This window comes from Balaenoptera acutorostrata, chromosome 1 (assembly GCF_949987535.1).
Source record: "Balaenoptera acutorostrata chromosome 1, mBalAcu1.1, whole genome shotgun sequence".
NCBI lineage: Eukaryota > Metazoa > Chordata > Mammalia > Artiodactyla > Balaenopteridae > Balaenoptera > Balaenoptera acutorostrata.
Window position 1 is genome coordinate 164,064,891 of NC_080064.1, and position 19,561 is coordinate 164,084,451.

Below are 19,561 nucleotides of genomic sequence, written 5' to 3' on the forward strand. Positions count from 1 at the left end.
ACTTCCCAGGAGCGAAAGGAGAAGGGATCAGGCCCCACAAACAGTCCTAACGCAGGGCCCCTGGGAGCACATGGGAGGTGGTGAGCAGATCTTCCACAACTGCCCCTCGATCCCGAAGGAAGGCCGGCTGAGCAGTGAGGAGCTCTTCCATTCAGCACGAAGCAAACACACTATTTACTCCCCCTCCATGGTGGGTGCTAGGTTTGAAGTGCTGACTTGTTCTGTGTTTTGAGTCTTTCAATCACTTCCACTGCCCACTAGAGGCAAAATATTCTGGAAGTCTATCTTGACACAAAAAGGCCAAAATCCACTGGGCTAGACAATAAAGAAACTTTGTATCTAGCTAAGCAGTTTATATCATAGTCTGTAAGTAATACAAGTCTGTCTTCAAGAATTCTGGAGGGGAAAGAGACAGACTGCTGTCTCAGAAAGACCACCACGGGGTCTTCCCTGGTGGCGCAGTGGTTAAGAAGCCACCTGCCGGGCTTCCCTGGTGGCGCAGTGGTTGAGAATCTGCCTGCTAATGCAGGGGACACGGGTTCGAGCCCTGGTCTGGGAAGATCCCACATGCCGTGGAGCGGCTGGGCCCGTGAGCCACAATTACTGAGCCTGCGTGTCTGGAGCCTGTGCTCCGCAACAAGAGAGGCCACGATAGTGAGAGGCCCGCGCACCATGATGAAGAGTGGCCCCCGCTTGCCACAACTAGAGAAAGCCCTAGCACAGAAACGAAGACCCAACATAGCAATCAATCAATCAATCAATTAATCAATAAAAAATAAATCTTTAAAAAAAAAAAAAAAAAGAAGCCACCTGCCAATGCAAGGGACACGGGTTCGAGCCCTGGTCCGGGAAGATCCCACATGCTGCGGAGCAACTAAGCCCGTGCGCAATAACTACTGAGCCTGCGCTCTAGAGCCCGCGAGCCACTACTACTGAGCCCGTGTGCCACAACTACTGAAGCCCGCGAGCCACAATTACTGAGCCCGCATGCCACAACTACTGCAACCCATGCGCCTAGAGCCCGTGCTACGCAACAAGAGAAGCCACCGCAAAGAGAAGCCCGCGCACCGCAAGGAAGAGTAGCCCCCACTCGCCACAACTAGAGAAAGCCCACGCGCAGCAACGAAGACCCAACGCAAAAATAAATCAATTAATTAATTAAAAAAAAAAAAGACAGACCACCACAAAGTAGTGTAAGAAAGACCACCACGAAGTAGTATGTAGATGGAATGAAGGCATGAAGAACAGTAAGGGTAAGAAGATAAATAAGGAGAGGATCACCCCAGTCCAGGCAGGTGAGGGGTAATGCAGAAGAGGAGCACGAGGGGCTAGAGAGGAGGGGTCCGTGACAGTGATGAAACCATTATGGGAGAAAACAGAAGAATGGAAGGAAAGCAGGATAACGCCCAGGTCTCCCGACCACTGAAAGCAGCAAGCAAAACCTACCAGAGAAAGGATCCTATCTACCTTTAAAATAAAAGTGTTATCCAAAATAGCCCCCCTTTCCAGGAGATCAATAAATTACCAAAAAACGACCTACACATCACAAACCAGCTATCAGTTAGCAACTAGATATTGTTGTGGTACAGAAAAACACTGGCACGAGGAGACCCTTTCTAGAATTCAAGTCACCTCTGACTTGAATTTCCTAGGTCGCTGGCTGCTTTGTATCTGTCAATAAAATGAAGATTATCACAGCGCTAAATAAAAAGAAAAAAGGAGGTCAAGGAACTTGTAGGTGAAAGTATCAGAAGCTTCCAAGGTGGCGTGGTCACATGGTCAAAGGCACAGTTGTTGTAAAACACTTGCAGGGTCATGGCTTTCTGTAAGAAACCTGATGTGCCCGCTCCGTTTAAAGAACCACGGGGACAGAAGAAGGCTTTCTCTCAAGTTCTGCAGAGCTCTCTAATGATATAAAAAGTCTGGTTTCTCTTTCGTCCCACAGGAGGAGCTTGTGGACACGTCACCCTCCCCATCCCTGTCCTGGTCTTAATCCCAACCCCGGGCAGGTGTTACTGTTTCTTCTCTCACCCCTGAAGCTTCTGAACGCCTAGAGCAAGTCACACACTTCACGCTAACAGCTGGGCCGTTGGTGTGATAACGCTTTTATCCATCTTAGGTGGTTTTCTGTAGTCTTCCTATGACGTGGGTTATCAGTCTCTCGCACCTTTCCCAGTTCTTTCGCTCTGGCACCGCCATCATCCATTCTCACACAGCAACGGAGGGATCTTTTCTAATCGCTCAGATTATGTCACTTTTACTGCTTAAAACTCTTCCAGTGGCTGCCACATCCCCTCCCCTGCCACCTAAAATCTCTGCCCCAGCCCAGGAAAGCCTACACGCTGCACCTCTCCACCCCCACTCCTGCCACTCGCCCCCAGCCCGCTAATCTCCAGCCTCACCATCCCCATTGCTTCCTCCGGGCCTTTGCACCAGCCCCTGGGAATTCTGCCTACTTGATATGCCCCTCCCACAAATCTTCACAGGACCAGCCCCGTCTTGTCATTCAGGTCTCAGCTGAAATGTCACTTCCCTGACCATCCAATCTAAAGCAGCCATCCCAGTCACATGATGCTATTTAAATCCTACATAACTCTCATGTTTTGTTTTTTTTACTTTCCATATCCGCCCCCCTCCAAGCCCCACACTAAACTTCTTGAAAGGTAAGCTCCCTGAAAACTCTCTTCTTCTTTCCTGTGTCCATGGCACTTAGAACAGTGGCTGGAATATAGTGGATGTTCACTAAATACCTGTTGAACAGATGTTGTCTCCAAAAGGCCATCCAAAAACAATCAGCAGGTTAATGAGGAAGAATGAAGAGCGATGATTTAATGTGATTTCGTTTGACATCAGTCCCTAGTTTATTTCCGATAAATTCATCTGATTAAACTGAATCACTATTCCTCACTATACAGACAACCCTGGGGCAGCAAGGGGAGATGCTGTCACTCTGCCCCCGTCCGGAGATCCCACCAGCAGTGGGCATTCCTTCAAGTCATTGCTGTACCTCTCAAGCCACTGGAAATGACTGCACAATGACGATGGCAATCTCTCAGCAGACGCCACACTTTCCTTGCCCTCCACGGCTCCACACGCTTACTCTACTCTGCCCTTTCTTTCCTACCTCATCACCTTCACACCCTGTTTAAAGATACCATCGAAAGAAAGATTATCCAACACCCCTCATACAAAAGGTAAACATTAAAAAAAAGAAGAGGAAAAAAAAGTGTAATCATTACACCCCTTCTCTTTCCCTGCTGATGTGGAAGAACTAAGATCTCTATGGAAGTATTAGACATAGAAAAAAATAATAGTCACTGAGATGTTTACTCTGCACAGGGTGAGGTCAGCTCCACATCAGTCGAAACTTGATAAGAAACATTTACCAATCTTCTCAACCAGTTTGGATTTAAATATGGGAAGATACCTCTGTTTTCCTTTTTCTATGTCAAAAATAATTATAGTTATGCTCTGAAAAGCAATATTTGAAGTTATCATTAGCCAAAAGAACATCATGACTACTGTCCTGCCCAGTATATAAAAACATTCTAGAGAGACTTCCCTGGTGGTCCAGTGGTTAGGACTCCGGGCTTCCACTGCAGGGGGCATGGATTCAATCCCTGGTCGGGAAACTAAGATCTCACATGCCATGCGGCTCAGCCAAACAAAACAAAACAAAAAACCATTCTAGAACATTTCTTCACAGGTAGACCTCGTTTTCATTTCATTTCTGCCAAGTGACCTGCAGTAAATTACCGAAACCCTTTGAGCTTGAAATTCCTTATCTGTTGTATGAGAAGGGGGTAGCCTCGCTTCACGGGGTCATAAGGAGATTACCTGGGATGAGCAGCCTAACCTCGAGGCAGGTGTTGGGCACACGAGGCGTTCCAGGAGAAGCTCCCTCTCCATCCTGGGTGGGAAATGAGAGCACAGGGCTTTCAACCATGCTGGTTTACAGAGAAATTGTTCATTCCACTGTGGAAGACCATTACACTGCCTTGACCATTTTTTATTTTTACCACTAGCAGTTTAAACTGGTATTCTGCAATAGTTTACTCCTTATGGTTTTCCATTACTTTCCTAAACTTGCGCCTTAGGGATTTCTGGTAGAAATGTTTCAAATTTAAATAAATAGTACTAAGTTATAAATCTGTTTCTAGAAAAACCACTGAAATATGCATTTCAAAAGGGAAAGTTCAGTATTTACTGGCCCCATGAACATTTTCAATGAAAATCTGGTTCCATTAACCAAATAAATCATTTGTTTTTTGGATAAATTTTATGTAGAAAAGAGCTAAAAATGGCCACAGTGGCTGAGTCTGTGAAGCTACTTTTCTTGCACATGATCTAACTATGTTGAGAATTTGCATTTCTTCGATAAGATAGTTTTCTTTTGATAAGACAGTACGAAGAACGTTTTAAGAATCCTCCTTAACGCTCAGTGCTCCTAAAGGATCTCCTAATGACTAACACTTCTTGGCTCTCCCCAACAAGATGAAAAATTTTACTGTCTCACCTACCACTCCAGCGTAAGTATACCTCTCACATGGTCTGTCATCTATGTTTGCTTTTCTCAACAACATCTGATTAAGGAAAATGTTCTGTTCAGTACCTAACACACCGTCAAAAAAAGAAGTATTTAAATAATGTTTGACTTGACTACATGGCATGAGCTGAAAAGAACACCCTGGATTCCTGAATTCTTATATCCCATTCTTCATATTCTTTGTGATACTTGTTAGTAGAGAAGGGTGGTGAGAGGTTTACAATACATGATGACAAATCATACCAACATGTATTGGTACACAGTTACCTGTTTGAGCTGGAGAGAGGCTGGACCTCACATGAGCTGCAAGAATGGCTCAGTGTTAAGTTAGTTTTAGAAAGACTTTTTAAGGAGTCTCACACACCATGGTATATTACCAAGAGATAAAGGTCTACAGTATTCCTTAAAAGCTCCAGAAAAGAGAGGTTTTGTTTCCTTGTTTTTACTGTCTGCTGCTGGGGGGCAGGGGACGTGAAGAGGGAGAGAAAACAGTTCTTCCTAGAAGCAGTGTATGAATAAATGACCCTCCGTGTCCCTCCCAGATAAAGAAGTTCTAAGTTAATTTTTTAAATATAAGCAGGTTTGTGCTACATTTCTTTATAAAGTCTAAATCTGGTTTCTGTGAAACAGGTAAAAATACAGAAATTATTAAATGCTTTTCAGCTTTTAATTAGTGTAGCAGAAGCCACAAGGCAACAAATTTCACTACAGCACATGAAATGTGAGATACTTAGCACATTTTTTAAAACAGACGATTTGTTTAACAGCCTTTGAGAATTACAATTCTATAGAGAACCTACCTTAAACTTTCTTCTGGAATAAAACCTTAACTAACTCACTACATTACTACTCAACAACAAAAAGAAATTCTTTCAGGACATGGTATAATCATAATAATACAATGTTCCAATGCTATAACTTGAAAGGTTCGTAATTTCAAAACACAATTTCAGTTTGGGAAAATACGTGCAAATAAAACCAGCAATTCTACATGAAAATAATACAAGTATTTCAGCAGAAGTTAAGCTCTTGGGCTGTACAGCTAACGAAGCTGCACCTAGTTGCCTTTAGAAATATATAAATCTGACTGACCAGGTATCAAACTTCTAAAGGAGCTACTACAATATCCCATTTTTTTGGTCCCAGACTCCCCAGACTAGAAGCTCAAATAATCAGATATTATTTCACAGCATCATGGGATAACTAGAAATAATTACGATACCTCTGAAGCACCAAAAGATAAGAAGCCATAAACCTAAAAATAAATCATGATTGGTTCAATTGAGCTCTTTAAAATAAGCTATTATTTTCTCGAAAATATTATCCGTATTAGGGCTACATGATAAAATTTGTTTAAACAGAACACTAAATTAAATAATCGGAAAAACCATTCTCCAAGTCATTAGGGATAAACAGGCCATCACTATTTCATTTAAACTATTAATGTAAATGTGAAGCTGCAATATGGGATTCAAATGTAAAAGTATCCTTTGTGCCACTTCGTCAAACTGCACTGTCAATACAGTCAGCGGCCACCAGGCACATGTGACTATTTCGATGTAATTAAAATTAAATATATATTTTTTAAAAATTCAATTCCTTGGTCCCGCTAGTCCCATTTCAAGCGCAGTAGCTGCAGGTGGCTGGTGGCTACCATACTGGACAGCACAGATGCAGTTCATTTCCATCACAGCTGGATATAAACGCCAAATATATGACATCAACCACGGAGACAGGCAAATTCAAGTCCTCTGGCCTTCCATGTGGCACTGCAGAATACTGTGTGTGCTTCTGTGTGTACATTTTGTTAATTTACGTTTCAGCAGCAAGTACAAACAAAAATTTTTATAAAACTATATCTAAAAAGAACAGTGAATGCTTATAGAGTTAGCTAAGCTCCTTCATAAAAATATTCTTCTTTGAATACAACACTTCACAAAATGAAAGTAATGAAAAAAAGATATCTGATATAATTTTAAATGGCTGAGAAATTTTGCTTTTAATGATGACTTCCCTTTATTTGATAAGTAAATACAATATGAGAGTGGCTCACTAAAAAGCCATACTGTCAAACTGCAAATGACCCTTTCTTTATTGAAGAAAAAATAAGGTGTCAAGTATGAAAGAATAATCAGTTTCTCCTCACCAAGTTGTGGAAATATCACAGAACCAGACATACTAACTATGGCAGGTATCTGAAAATGAGTGTAATTATTACCCCCTTTTCTGCAGTACCCTATCATTTCCTCTATTGTGATCCTCAGCGCTTGTCTACTTATTTTTAGTTAGCCTGCTAAAATGCATCATCCCCTTCTGGTTTGGGGTCCAAGTATCACTTCATGTCCCACATGGAAGAAAATCACTTGATTCTCTAACATTTGGTGAGAAAACACATGAACACAATTTATTTGCATATTTTTAATATAATGCGGTCTAAATATCAACAGCAAATTATTTTTAACATGCCTTTAAAAGCAGATCAAAAAAATGTACTCTTAATGCCACAGAACTATACACTTAAAAACGGTTAAAATGGTCATTTTTATGTTACGTACATTTTACCCCAAGAAAGCATATCAAGGCAACTATCTACTTTCTGAGACTATCCATTCTTCCATATTAAGCATAATGCTCTTCCTGATAAATTAGAATTTTTCAAAGTAATAAATTCAAAACCTCACTTGGTGGAATAAAAATCCATATTAAAAGCTAAAGAGGAGAATATATTTAAGAAAACAATCTTATTTTCAAGTACCCCAAACATTACAAGATAAAGACACATATAACATGAGGTTACTAAATGAAAATTTGTTTCATATTTTTATGTGTCGCAAGTATAAGAATCTCCAGTTTAACCAATATTGCAAATTCAGGAGAAGTTCTTATCTAGCAACTATTCTAAGCGAGGCAATGAGACACTAACTGCTTCATAGACAGTAACTCTAATCCTCACAACCACCCTAAGAGCTACTATCATCCCCATTTTGCAGATGGTGAAATTGAGGAACAAATCAGTAAAAAAGAAAAAAGGCTACAGTCACAAAGGTAGGAGCTGAGCAAATACTGCGCATGCCATCACACCACACAGTCTCATTAAGAGTCTACTGACATTAGGAAAGGCAATCAGAAGAACCATGCTTCTAAATTTCAAATATAGTCTAAAGAGCTACATAAATTTTTATAGATTGTGATGATCTGGTATGTAGTTGGGAGAAAGAAAACTTTCATAAGCATTAAGAAAGCCCAAAGAATACCTTCCTTCTTCAAGGAAGAAATCATATTGCAACAACTCACACTTGTTGTCTTGCTCTTATTTTTAAGAAGAATTCACAGACAACTTGCAAAAGTTATTTTAAGGCAAAGAAATGTAAATCCAAGGAATAAAAAATTTTAACAGCAAAATCCCTCACCCTTATCCAATGTCCGTATTTTAATATTGGGCATTCACATCACAAACCTAACTTCATAAACAGGTATTAAACTAAAATAGGATGCATAATGCTATTAACACTTTCAAATTCCCTGAATCCTGGCAGGACAAACTATCCCAAACCATCTAAACTCAATTATCAAATCCAATAAATTAAGTGTGACCAGTACGTGAAAGTTTAGGACGCCCTCCTTCAACACAACCTAGGGGGCCTGGGGACAGAATATTATATTCTGCATCTGTGACTGCATATAAACAAAATTTGTCACCACTCATTCCACAGATTGTATAAAAGTAAAAGAAAAGTTGTTTCTTTGTCTTAACAAATGAAGCCATAAGAAAACATCGGATGACTGCAAGATGATCCCGCTTCAGTGGGAGAGGTGTAAGTACAACTTCCTCGAGGAAACACACTAATGAAGTCTGCATAAGCCACTGCAACCCTCCAGCTTCTGCGACCGTTGAAGGAAAGGGGCATTTCAAATGTCTCAAACCTGCTGTTCACCTGTGTCCTGGTGGCCACGTCAAAAGCCTACAGAGCCTATAAAGAACTCACTAATCTTCTCAGAAGTCTCGCTAAACAAGTTGTGGGAAACAGCAGGAACCAGGCAAATGCGTTTACTGCTATCAAAAACTTTGAGGTTGCATTTATTAAAACCAGTTTCCAGAAGGAGATAGAGTGGCTTGGCTGCCATCACAGCTATCAAGATCGAAATTCAACTAAAAAGCAAGGGTTCTCTTTTCAGTAGGTATATTTCACTCCAACTTAAAGCTGTTTGTTTAAAGACAAAGCAAATAACAAGATTCCCGGCTCCCTTGTTCTTGACCTTCAAGAACTGCAAAAAGTCAGGACCCAGCCAAAGAGAAAAAGAAAAGTTCGAGTGGCTGCCTCACCGACTCTGGAGCAGTTGCTGGAACCCCTCCCCTCGGTGAGGGTCTCCCCGCTCCCGCACGCAGGAGCTTGGGGTGGAGAGCCCGGAGGATAGAGCCGCAGCAGTTCTCCCGAGGTTTGCAACGCAAAGACCACCCGCGACGCGGACTCAGGCCCCCGGGCTCCTCTCGGGACCTGCACGAAGGCGCGCACCAGACCCCCGCCCGCGACCCCGCACACTTCCGGCCCCGGCCCCTACCCGCCAGCCCGCTTACCGGCATCATTTTGGACCCGAACCGCATCGAAGCGGGTGGCCAGACCGCGGCTCGGAGCCGAGCGGAGGCGCCCCCGGGGTCGCGCGGTGCGGGGGAGGGGAGCGCAGAGGGAGGCCGCCCGGGAGGCGGCGGACCTGTTGCAAAGCGACGGCGGGTGGCGGGGCGGCGTGCGGGTCCGCAGAGTTCTCCCCGCGGTCTGGGGCGCCACCGAGCCCCGGGCCCACCTCCGACCGGGCCCCCGGACGCGGCTTTGTCTCCTCAGCGCTCGCGACGGCCCGGACTCCCCTCTTTGCTCCGAAACCAACTAATCCCGGGGCCTGTCCCCCGCCGAGCCCGCGCCGGCTCCGCCCCCCGCACGGAGCCCCGCCCGCGGCGCGCGAGGCTGGCTGGGGGAGGGGAGGCCGCGGGGACGAGGCCGCGGGGACGAAGCCGCGCGCGCCTGCGCGGGCCCGCGGCGGGAGGGAGGCGAGGCGGCTGGCTCGCGCCCGGGTCGGCGGGCGCCGGGTCACCGTTTCTTTATTTGCCTTCGGACGACGCGTCGCCGGGGGCGCGCGGCGGAGCGACCGGAGCGCGCGCCTGCAGGCGGGGCCGGGGACTGTAAGGCCGCCTCTGAAAGACGGAATAATGAAAGACTCCGGAGGAGCCCGGGGGCCGCGGCCGTCACCTCCCCGCAGTTTCGAACTGGGCCGGGAGGCTGAACCTTGGCCCGAGACTCGGCACCTGGACGGGTCCTCCCCGCGGCACTGCCGCGGGGCTCGGCCGGAGCCAGGCGACCGGACCTCATGGGAGGACCCGGCCGCACGGCTGGATCGGCCGATGTCCCTGGAGGCCCGGCGACTGCCCCGTCCCAACAAGATGGAGATCGGCGGGGCCGTCTCAGCCCGCAGCGCATTCCGAGAGTTCCTGGTGAAGGAGTCCTCGGGCTGTCGCCTTTCGTCTCATTTGCCATAGTCCAAATTCTGATTTAGAACTCACGTGTGACTTTCTATAACTAAAAACAAACAAAAAACCCAAACATTTAAAAATGACTAAAATGGTCAATTTTGTCTGTTTTACCACAATAAAAATAAGTAAATAAAACCAAAAAAGTTTGAAATGCGCAAAGCAGCTTTCTGAGGCGCTGCTTTTCTGTTGCTCAAGAATGTCCTGGATTTCCTCTCTGAAGGGTGCTTGTTACACCCTCAGGACAGTCTCGGATATGACCACACACTGCTCCCTTTGCAGGGAGCTAAGCGAAGGCCTAGGAGAATTGCAGAGGCTCATTTCGAAAGAGTAGCAGAGCTGGTTCAGGCACCCTCTTCTACCTTCCAGGGAGACAGATTCCGGGAACCCTAACTCCAGGAAGCCGTAGTTCTGGCAAAATTGTCCCTGTGAGCGCGAGCTTAAGTGGAGTGAAGCACCTGGATTTATCTAGCCTCAAGGATGGACAATTCTTTCGTTGTCCAATATATCCCTTACCAGAATCTCCATCAAAGTCCTATCCTACTCTCCCAGCTACATATCTGGAAATATTAAGTATTAAACTATGGCTAATTTGATTAGTATTAAAATTTCTCCAAAACTCTAGTTTAAAGTCTAGCTTTTTTAAGAGGATTGTCCTAAGTCAAGTAAAGGGAATTCATCCCTTTATTCAGTAAATATTTATCCAATACCTACTACATGCTGGGTATTCTTCTAAGTGCTGGGATACATTAATGAAGAAAACAAAAATTGGGTGGAAAAATCAGTAGCTGAGTATATTAATAATTAATACTTACTTAAATTACCAAATATAGTTATAAGAAAAATTAAAGGGGCTAAGGGGATGAGGCATGCAGGTGCAATTGTAAATCAAGTGGTCAAGGGACTTCCCTGGTGGTCCAGTGGTTGAGACTTCCCCTTCCAGTGCAGGGGGTGTGGGTTCGATCCCTAGTCTGGGAGCTAAGATCCCACATGCCTCAGGGCCAAAAAAAAACAAAACATAAAACAGAAGCAATATTGTGACAAATTCAGTAAAGATTTAAAAAATGGTCCACATCAAAAAAAAACTTTAGGGGCTTCCCTGGTGGCGCAGTGGTTAGGAGTCTGCCTGCTAGTGTGGGGGACGCGGGTTCGAGCCCTGGTCTGGGGGGATCCCACGTGCCGCGGAGCGGCTAGGCCCGTGAGCCACAATTACTGAGCCTGCGCGTCTGGAGCCTGTGCTCCACAACAAGAGAGGTCGCGATAGTGAGAGGCCCGCGCACCGCGATGAAGAGCGGCCCCCGCTCGCCGCAACTGGAGAAAGCCCTCGCACAGAAACGAAGACCCAACACAGCCATAAATAAATAAATAAATAAATAAATAAATAAATAAATAAATAAATAAATATTTTTTAAAAACTTTAAAAATAAATCAAGTGGTCAAGGTAGACCTCACTGAAAAGATGATCTGTGAGCACAGACTTGAAGGAGTGAACTACAGCAGCGGTCCCCAACCTTTCTGGCACCAGGGACCAGTTTCCGGGAAGACAATTTTTCGGAGGGGGAGGGGTGGGGGGATAGTTCAGGCGAGTGATGAATGCGAGTTATGGGGAGTGGCAGGTGAAGCTTCGCTAGCTCTCCCGCTACTCACCTCCTGCTGTGCGGCCCGGGTTCCTAACAGGCCGTGGACTGGTACCGGTCCACAGCCGGGCAGTTGGGGATCTCTGAACTACAGCCTTCATGAAGGCTTCCAGGCAGAGGGAACAGCCAGTGCGAAGGCCTTAAGGTGGGAGCCTACTTGGCATATTTCCAGGAACGTCAAGGAGGCCAGGATGGCTGGAGGAGACTAGATAAGGTGGAGAGAAGTAGCAGATGAGGTAGAGTGATATAAGGAGCCGGATAATGTACAGCCTTGAGGGCCATTGTAAGGACTTTGGCTTTTACTCTGAGTGAAATGGGGAGTCATGGAAAGATTTTGAACAGATGAGTACCATGATCTGACATATTTTAATGGAATCATTCTAGCTGCCGTGGAAAACAGACAGAAAGTTAGCAGAGAACCTGTAGGAAGAACTTGCAATAATCCAAGCAAAAGATGAAAGTGGCTTGGGCAGTAACAGTGGATGTGGTGAAAAGTGGTCAGATGTGGGATGTATTTTGAAGGCCGAACCCATAGAATTTCCTGATAGGATAGATATGGAATAGGAGAGTAAAAAGTCAAGGGTGAGTTCAAGGTTTTTGTCCTGCAGGATGGAAGCTGCTACCAACTGAGACGGAGAAGACCCTGAGTGGCAAGTTGCAGGGACGAGGCGATCATGTTAAATTTGAGAATCTTAATAAAAATAAGGAAACCCTAATCCTGGAATTTAGCACATTTGTGGAAAGCAAGACTCCCTTTTGGCAACCGGCAGGGACTGTGTAACACAAAAAAACCTACCTCATATTCCGCTGGCTTTCATTATTTTCTGGCATACAAAGAAATCTCAGAAACAACTATAAGATACCATGATCCAGGTCATCCAGGAAAAGAATTCTGGATATCGGTCACTAAACCTCTCGTTCTCAACAATGAGAAAACATCTCTCTTTGCCATCCAAAAACTGGTCACACACAATAGTAAATTATATTTAGAGGGAGCATCGACAGCCCTGGCTTATTAATAATAACAGCAGTAGAAGAAAGGAGAGAATTATTGGAATAAGATGGCCAGGTCTATTTCTTTCCTGCCTGTTCTCACAGTTTGTTTTACTGCCTGTTTCTTCTGAGGAGAGGAAGAAAAGGGAAGAGCAGCTGGCGATTTGTCCCAAAACTCACTTCCAGCCAATTGAGAATTCCCTGCTGCCAAATAGCAGGCGTGTTTCTGTTGAGGGTTTTCTTTTCTTTTCTTTTCTTTTCTTTCTTTCCTTTTTTTTTTTTTTTCTTTTTTAGCATTGAGCATGAAACCAGTGAACCCCTGTCTATGCTTTGGTTTCATTCCTTCAGATTCTGTGCCATCACATATAGCTCTCAGATGGGTTGTTTTCTCCCTTCCAAAGTTCCACCTATTTCTTCATTCCCGCTCTCACCTTATTCTGCTGAGAGCCTGTCCTCGTTTCTCCCGACTCTATAATTCTACATTCAACTCCGAGAAAGATAAATCAAATCACCACCAGCTGGGTGCGGATGAGCTGTGTTCTCTTTGGATCTCACCTCAGCCCCAGGCACAGTACAATTAATCACTTGTTTGGCTTGAGTTCAAATGTTTGAGTTCCCAACTTCCTCCCCATGTTACTTTCTTTCCCATTTCCCTCAGGTGTTCCAAACCTTGCATCCCTCCCCCGCTCAGAAGATGAACTCCCAGTTTCCTTACCCAATAAAACAGAGGCTATTGGAGCTTACATTATACTCCTGCAATATCCTTTCCTCCACTTCCAACCCATCATGCAGCCTTCTCCGCTTTCTTCCTCTCCTTCATTTCACTCTGTGTGCCTGAATGTTGCCAGGCACCATTCTAGACTCTAGAGACACAACAGCCTGCAAAACAAAGACTCTGCCTTCATGAAGCTTGGATTCTAGTCAGGGAGTTAGACAATAAATGAATGAGATTATAATAAATGCTTTGTGGGGCGGGGGAAACAACTAGGTAAACCAAAGAGAGTAGTGTCTGTTTTGGATAGGGTGGTCAGAGCAGTCCTCTGAGGGATGAAGTGAGGGAGGCAATGGGACTCTAGGCAGTGGGAAGAACAAGGGCAAAGAGCCTGAGGCAGCAGTGTGCCTGGCATCTTAAAGAAACAGCAAGGAATTCCCTGGCGGTCCAGTGGTTGGGACTCTGCGCTTTCACTGTGAGGGCCTGGGTTCAATCCCTGGTAGGGGAACTCAGATCCTGTGAGCCACAGGGTGCAGCCAAAAAGAAAAGAAAAACCAGCAAACAGGACCAGTGTGCCTGGTGCTGAGTGAACAAGAAGAGTGGTCAGGGAGGTGGAAGAAGATCGATCGCGTGGGACCATGTGTTCTACCAATTATGCTCCCTCTTGAAATCTCAGATACTCCATTTTTCAGGTTTCTTCACCTACAAGTTTATTTGGTTCTCTCCTACACTCCCTTCAAATTAGCAGTAACCAAAAGACAGAGATGGGGCAGAATTTTGAGTTTCAAGCCTCCTTGCCTCCATCCACACTTTTCTCTTTGCCTTGAATATCTTCCCCCACACCCTACTTCTGCTCGTCTTTTAGGTGCCTTCCTAAATGTCATTCTTGGAAGTCATGTTTGATGTTTCTCAAACAGAATTAATCAATATCTCATCTATATTCCATAGCCATTTATATATATATAAGTAATTTATTTATTATGGTACTTACCTTATGATATAGAAAAGAACACATTTGTCTCCCCAACTAGACTCAGTGGCAAAAGCTATTTGTTTATTCATTTATTTGTGTATCTTCAGCCCTAACGTTGTGCCTGGGCGTGGTAGGTACTCAATAAATGTAGAATTGATGGTACTTAATCAGTGTTTACCATGCTCTCTTTTCTGTTTGCTGGGTGTAGTGAGGTTTTGTTCCTGATTCCTGCAATAGCCTCAGGCAGATCTTCCTGCCCTGTTTGCTCCAATCCATTCTCCACCCTAGGAGTTGGCAAACAACAGGCCAAATCTGCCCTCCACCAGTTTTTGTATTGCCTGTGAGCAAATACGGTTTTTACATTTTTTAATGCTGGAGGGAGAGGGGAGGAATCAAAAGAAGAATATGTTGTGACACAAGAAAATTATATGAAATTCAAATTTCTGTGTCCTTAAGGAAAGTTTTGTTGGAATACAGCCACACATATTTATTTACATGTTGTCTGTGGCTGCTTTTACACTACGACAGGGGAGTTGAGTAGTTGTGGCAGAGACTGTATGTCCGGCAAAGCCTGAAATATTTACTACCTGGCCCTTTAAAGAGGAAGTTTGCCACTCCTGCTCTAAGTGCAACAAGAATGATCTTTTTAGCAAAAGTGTAATCATGTCACTCCCATGCTTGAAGGTCTTTAATCAAAGTGGATGAGCATATGGATGGGGTAGAACTGAGGTCTGAAGGACATTGGGGCCAGGTGATAAATATACATAGAAGTTAATCATACTTTTCTGTCTTCTTGTGTTTACTCTAAATTCTGGATAATAAAAAAAATTTTTTTAAGAAAAAAGAAAACCCTTCCATTGCTTTCTATTGCTGTTAGGGTAAAGAATACTCCATACATGGCCTCCAAGCCTTTGCTTGGTCTTGCTCATACCTACTCTCCGAGACAGTTAGGGTGAGAAGGAGGAACAGTAATTACCTCCCCAAATTCATGAAAAAATGATTTGAAATTGGTAACTTTGCAGAATAAACTCAGTGCTTTGAAGACATCTGTCTGGCTACTGACTGTATGTTGATTTGGTTTAAATAATCCCCTGCTTATTGCAAGTCATGGAACCAGGGGCTCCTGGTTCCTCAGCTTCTGTTGTCAATTCTCTCTCCATACTTCACCTTCCCCTCCCTCATCCAGCCTGCCTTCCAGCCCCATCCCTCCTCTGAAATAGCTCTTGATGAAGTCAGTGGTGACCTCTATTTCATTGATGCAATAAACATTTTCAGTCTTCATCTTTCTTGACCTTTCACCAGCACTTAACTGTGACTCATTCTCTCCCTCTCAAAACACCCATTTCCCTTGACTTTTAGGACAATGCTCTCATGGTTTTCCTCCTACCTCTTTCACTGCTTCTTCTCTGTGTCTTTTGAAGGCTCATTCCTCCTCACCAGCCTTTACATGTTGAAGGTCCTCAAGGCTCAATCCTAACGATTTCCTTTTTTCACTGACTACCTTCCTCCTAGACAGTCTTATCCCCAGTCTTAAACCTCATCTACACATGGTATGAATTTTTATATTTCCAAACCAGACTGCTTCTCTGGGCTCTAGAACTAAGCTGTCCAGTGAGAAAGTCACGTACCATATATAGCTATTGAGCATTTGAAATGTGGCTAGTGCAACTGAGAAACTAAACTTTTAATTTTAATTCATTTAAATATAAGTGGATGGTAGTGGTAGACAGTGTAGATATGGAATACTTACATCATCACAGAAAGTTCTACTGAAGGGTGCTGCATAGCCATATCCAGTCATATCCAGCTGCCTGTTAGTCATTTCCTCTTGGCTGTCTCAAAGTATGGCAAACTCAACTTGTCTAAAACCAAACATGTAATCTTTCTCCCCAGTATGTTCTGTCTCTGTGAATGGCACAAGTGTTCATCCATTTTCTCAAGCCAAGAACCCAGGAATCATGCTTGACTTTATTTCTTCCTCATCTCCAACATCTATTCAATCATCAAGCTGTGTTCATTCTGTTTCTTAAACATGTCTTCAAAATCCCCATTTTCCATCACCGCCGTCACTCTGCTGAAGCCACTATCGTCTCTCACTCGTCTGATTATAGACAACCCTACTGAAAGTCTCTCCTTAACATCGCCTCCAAGCCCTGAATGTCTGTCCCTGCCCATTCTCTACCTTTACCAGGTATAGTCCCCTCCCTCCCTGAAACTAGCCACACCATCCTTTTTCAGTCCCTTTCGCCCTCCGTGCTTCTTCCAGGACATACTGTAGCATGGCTCCGAGGACCTCACCTTTATGCCATGTGCCACCATTGAATATTTAGACGATTTGTGTTGCTAGTGTTATTCAATTCATGCCTGTCTCTCCCACAAAACTTTAAACTGTAGGGTATCGACTTCAGCTCATCCTTGTTTACCACTGATTTTTCAGTACCTAAAATGGGGCCCGGTACATAGTAGTAGAATGAATAACTGAATGAACAAAAGAGTGAATAATGAATGAGTTGTTCATTTGCCTGTAAAGCATGTGATTAGAGCCAGTGCATTAGTCAGCTCAGGTTGCCATAACGAAATATCATAGACTAGGTGGCTTAAACTACAGGAATTTATGTTTTTCACGGTTCTGGAGGCTGGGAAGTCCAAGACCAAGGTACCAGCCAGTTTGGTTCCCCGGCGAGGGCTCTCTTCCTGGCTTACAGGCTACTGTCTTAGCATGTATCCCCACACGGCAGAGAGAGAAAGAGGAAGAAAGCTCTCTGGTGTCTCTTCCTATAAGGGCGAGAATCCCATCATGAGGGCCTTCAAGACCTTGTCTAAACTTTATTATCTTTCAAAAGCCCCACCCTCAAATACCATCACACTGGGGGTGGGGGTAGTGCTTCAACATAAATTTGGGGGGGGGCACAATTCAGTCCACAACAGCCAGCATTTTGCACATTTTCCCAATCCTATGGCTATACATTATACTCATCACCCCAAAAAGCCATCTCATAAATGCCTATAAGAGGTTCTGATTGAATGAGGGTGAAAGGATGCATGGAACAAAAACCCGTTGCTGGAAAACAGACCTAATGTGCTTGCCCTTCTGCTGATTGGTCTATGATGTCATCATCCGTAAAGGACTATATTGATAATTACTACACAGCATTTGAAAAGAAAGACAGTCTACCCGATGTTACTTCAGAAAGTTAAACTGAGGCTTCACTGTTAGCAAGCAAGAGAAGTCTAGCCTGAAATACTGAAAATGGACACTTTCAAGTGCCGAGGTGTCACAAAGGCTGTTGGCCATCAACAGAGCCTGCTGTGGCTTTGTTCTCCCCAATGCAAAGGGGTTTTTATTTCACTGTGAGGAATATACATGTATTTCCTCCTGGTCTCTGTTAAAATACACCATGTTAGATCAGAATGAACTGAGTTCTAGTCAGTTCAAAACCATTTAAAACCATTTTTAAACCGGGGCTTTATTCAAATATTTTTCAAGAGTGCCTGTGAAGGGACTTCCCTGGTGGCGCAGTGGTTGAGAATCCGCGTGCTAATGCAGGGGACACGGCTTCGAGCCCTGGTCTGGGAAGATCCCACATGCCGTGAAGCAACTGGGCCCGTGAGCCACAACTACTGAGCCTGCGTGTCTGGAGCCTGTGCTCCGCAACAAGAGAGGCCGCGACAGTGAAAGGCCCGTGCACCGCGATGAAGAGTGGCCCCTGCTCGCCGCAACTGCCTCAACTAGAGAAAGCCCTCGCACAGAAACGAAGACCCAACACAGCCCAAATTAAATAAATAAATTAATTAATTAATTTAAATAAATAAATAAATAAATAAAACCATTTTTAAACCGGGGCTTTATTCAAATATTTTTCAAGAGTGCCTGTGAAGAGACTTCCCTGGTGACGCAGTGGTTAGGAATCCTCCTGCCAGTGCAGGGGACACGGGTTCAATCCCTGGTCCGGGAGGATCCCACATGCCGCAGAGCAACTAGGCCGTGTGCCACGGCTGCTGAGCCTGTGCTCTAGAGCCTGCGAGCCACAACTACTGAGCCCACGTGCCGCAACTACTGAAGCCCGCGTACCTAGGGCCCATGCTCCACAGCAAGAGAAGCCACCACAATGAGAAGCCCGCACACCACAATGAAGAGTAGCCCCCGCTCCCCACAACTAGAGGAATCCAACGCAGCCAAAAAAAAGAAAAAAATGACAGTGCCTGTGAAAAACACTGTGGTTTTACAGATACATGGCCAAAGTTCCTTTGGGGAAAGGACCAATTCTTAAAGTTCTTGATATTCCTTTTAGGCGAGCACACAATGTTTCATCATCATCATCAATTAAGTATTACATAAATGCAATCATGTTGCTACTATATATTCCCCCTGCCCCCCCACCCCGCCCATGCCCATAGCTAAAGATAAGCAATTAGAAAAGGAGAAACAAATCAGATTTTCGATACTGTCATTTAAAACCCATTTATGTGGAGTCCGTAACTCACTTCCAGTAACAATTATGTGTGACACTCAAGTTAGTTATTAACTGACAGTTGAGAACACTCATTTCTAACATTTCTAAAAGTCTTAGCTGACCTCAGTTTTTACTGCTCTAGTTAAGGCCCAGAGGAAGCTTAAGAAAGGTCCACAGAGAAGGTAAACTTAGAAGACTGTAAAACTGAAAAAGGAGAGTATAATCTTGTTGGAGAGAATTTTCACTTCAAATTAATGAGTCCCCAAGCTGTAACCACTGAAGTTTGTTTGTTTGTTTTTTCTTAAAGTAATTTGCTCTCTGAAAGTGTTTGTAATTGATTTGGGAGAAAAGTATAAATCTCATCTCAAATATACTTCACATTTACTGCATCTAATAGAATAAATATGCAATTGAAAAAAGCCAATCGATGAAGGCATGCTTATGGGACTGACTATAGCAAGTTCTTCTAGTCTATTTAAATATGCTTTTATTTACCCTTAAATTTCAATTTACACACAGCTTTTCTGTTTAATTAAATAAATACTACTGAATGTCTACTATGAACCAAGAACTTTCTGGGGCATATATATGTGAAATGAGGTACACATATAGAATTGAAGGTACTCTTTTTATTTATTTATTTATTTATTTATTTATTTTTGGCTGTGTTGGGTTTTCGTTGCTGTGCGCGGGCTTCCTCTAGTTGTGGCGAGTGGGGGCTACTCTTC

General features: G+C 44.1%; 1 protein-coding gene across 1 annotated transcript in view; it reads right to left on the minus strand.

Moving 5' to 3' along the window:
* Nucleotides 1-9,480, minus strand: part of TP53BP2 (tumor protein p53 binding protein 2) — a 62,658-nt gene extending 53,178 nt beyond the window's left edge. Inside the window, exon 1 of the mRNA XM_007167234.3 lies at nucleotides 9,123-9,480. Coding sequence (XP_007167296.2) covers nucleotides 9,123-9,149 — 27 coding nt within the window. The 5' untranslated portion in view covers nucleotides 9,150-9,480. The remainder of the gene's footprint in view (nucleotides 1-9,122) is intronic.
* Between the last annotated feature and the right edge of the window lie 10,081 nt (nucleotides 9,481-19,561).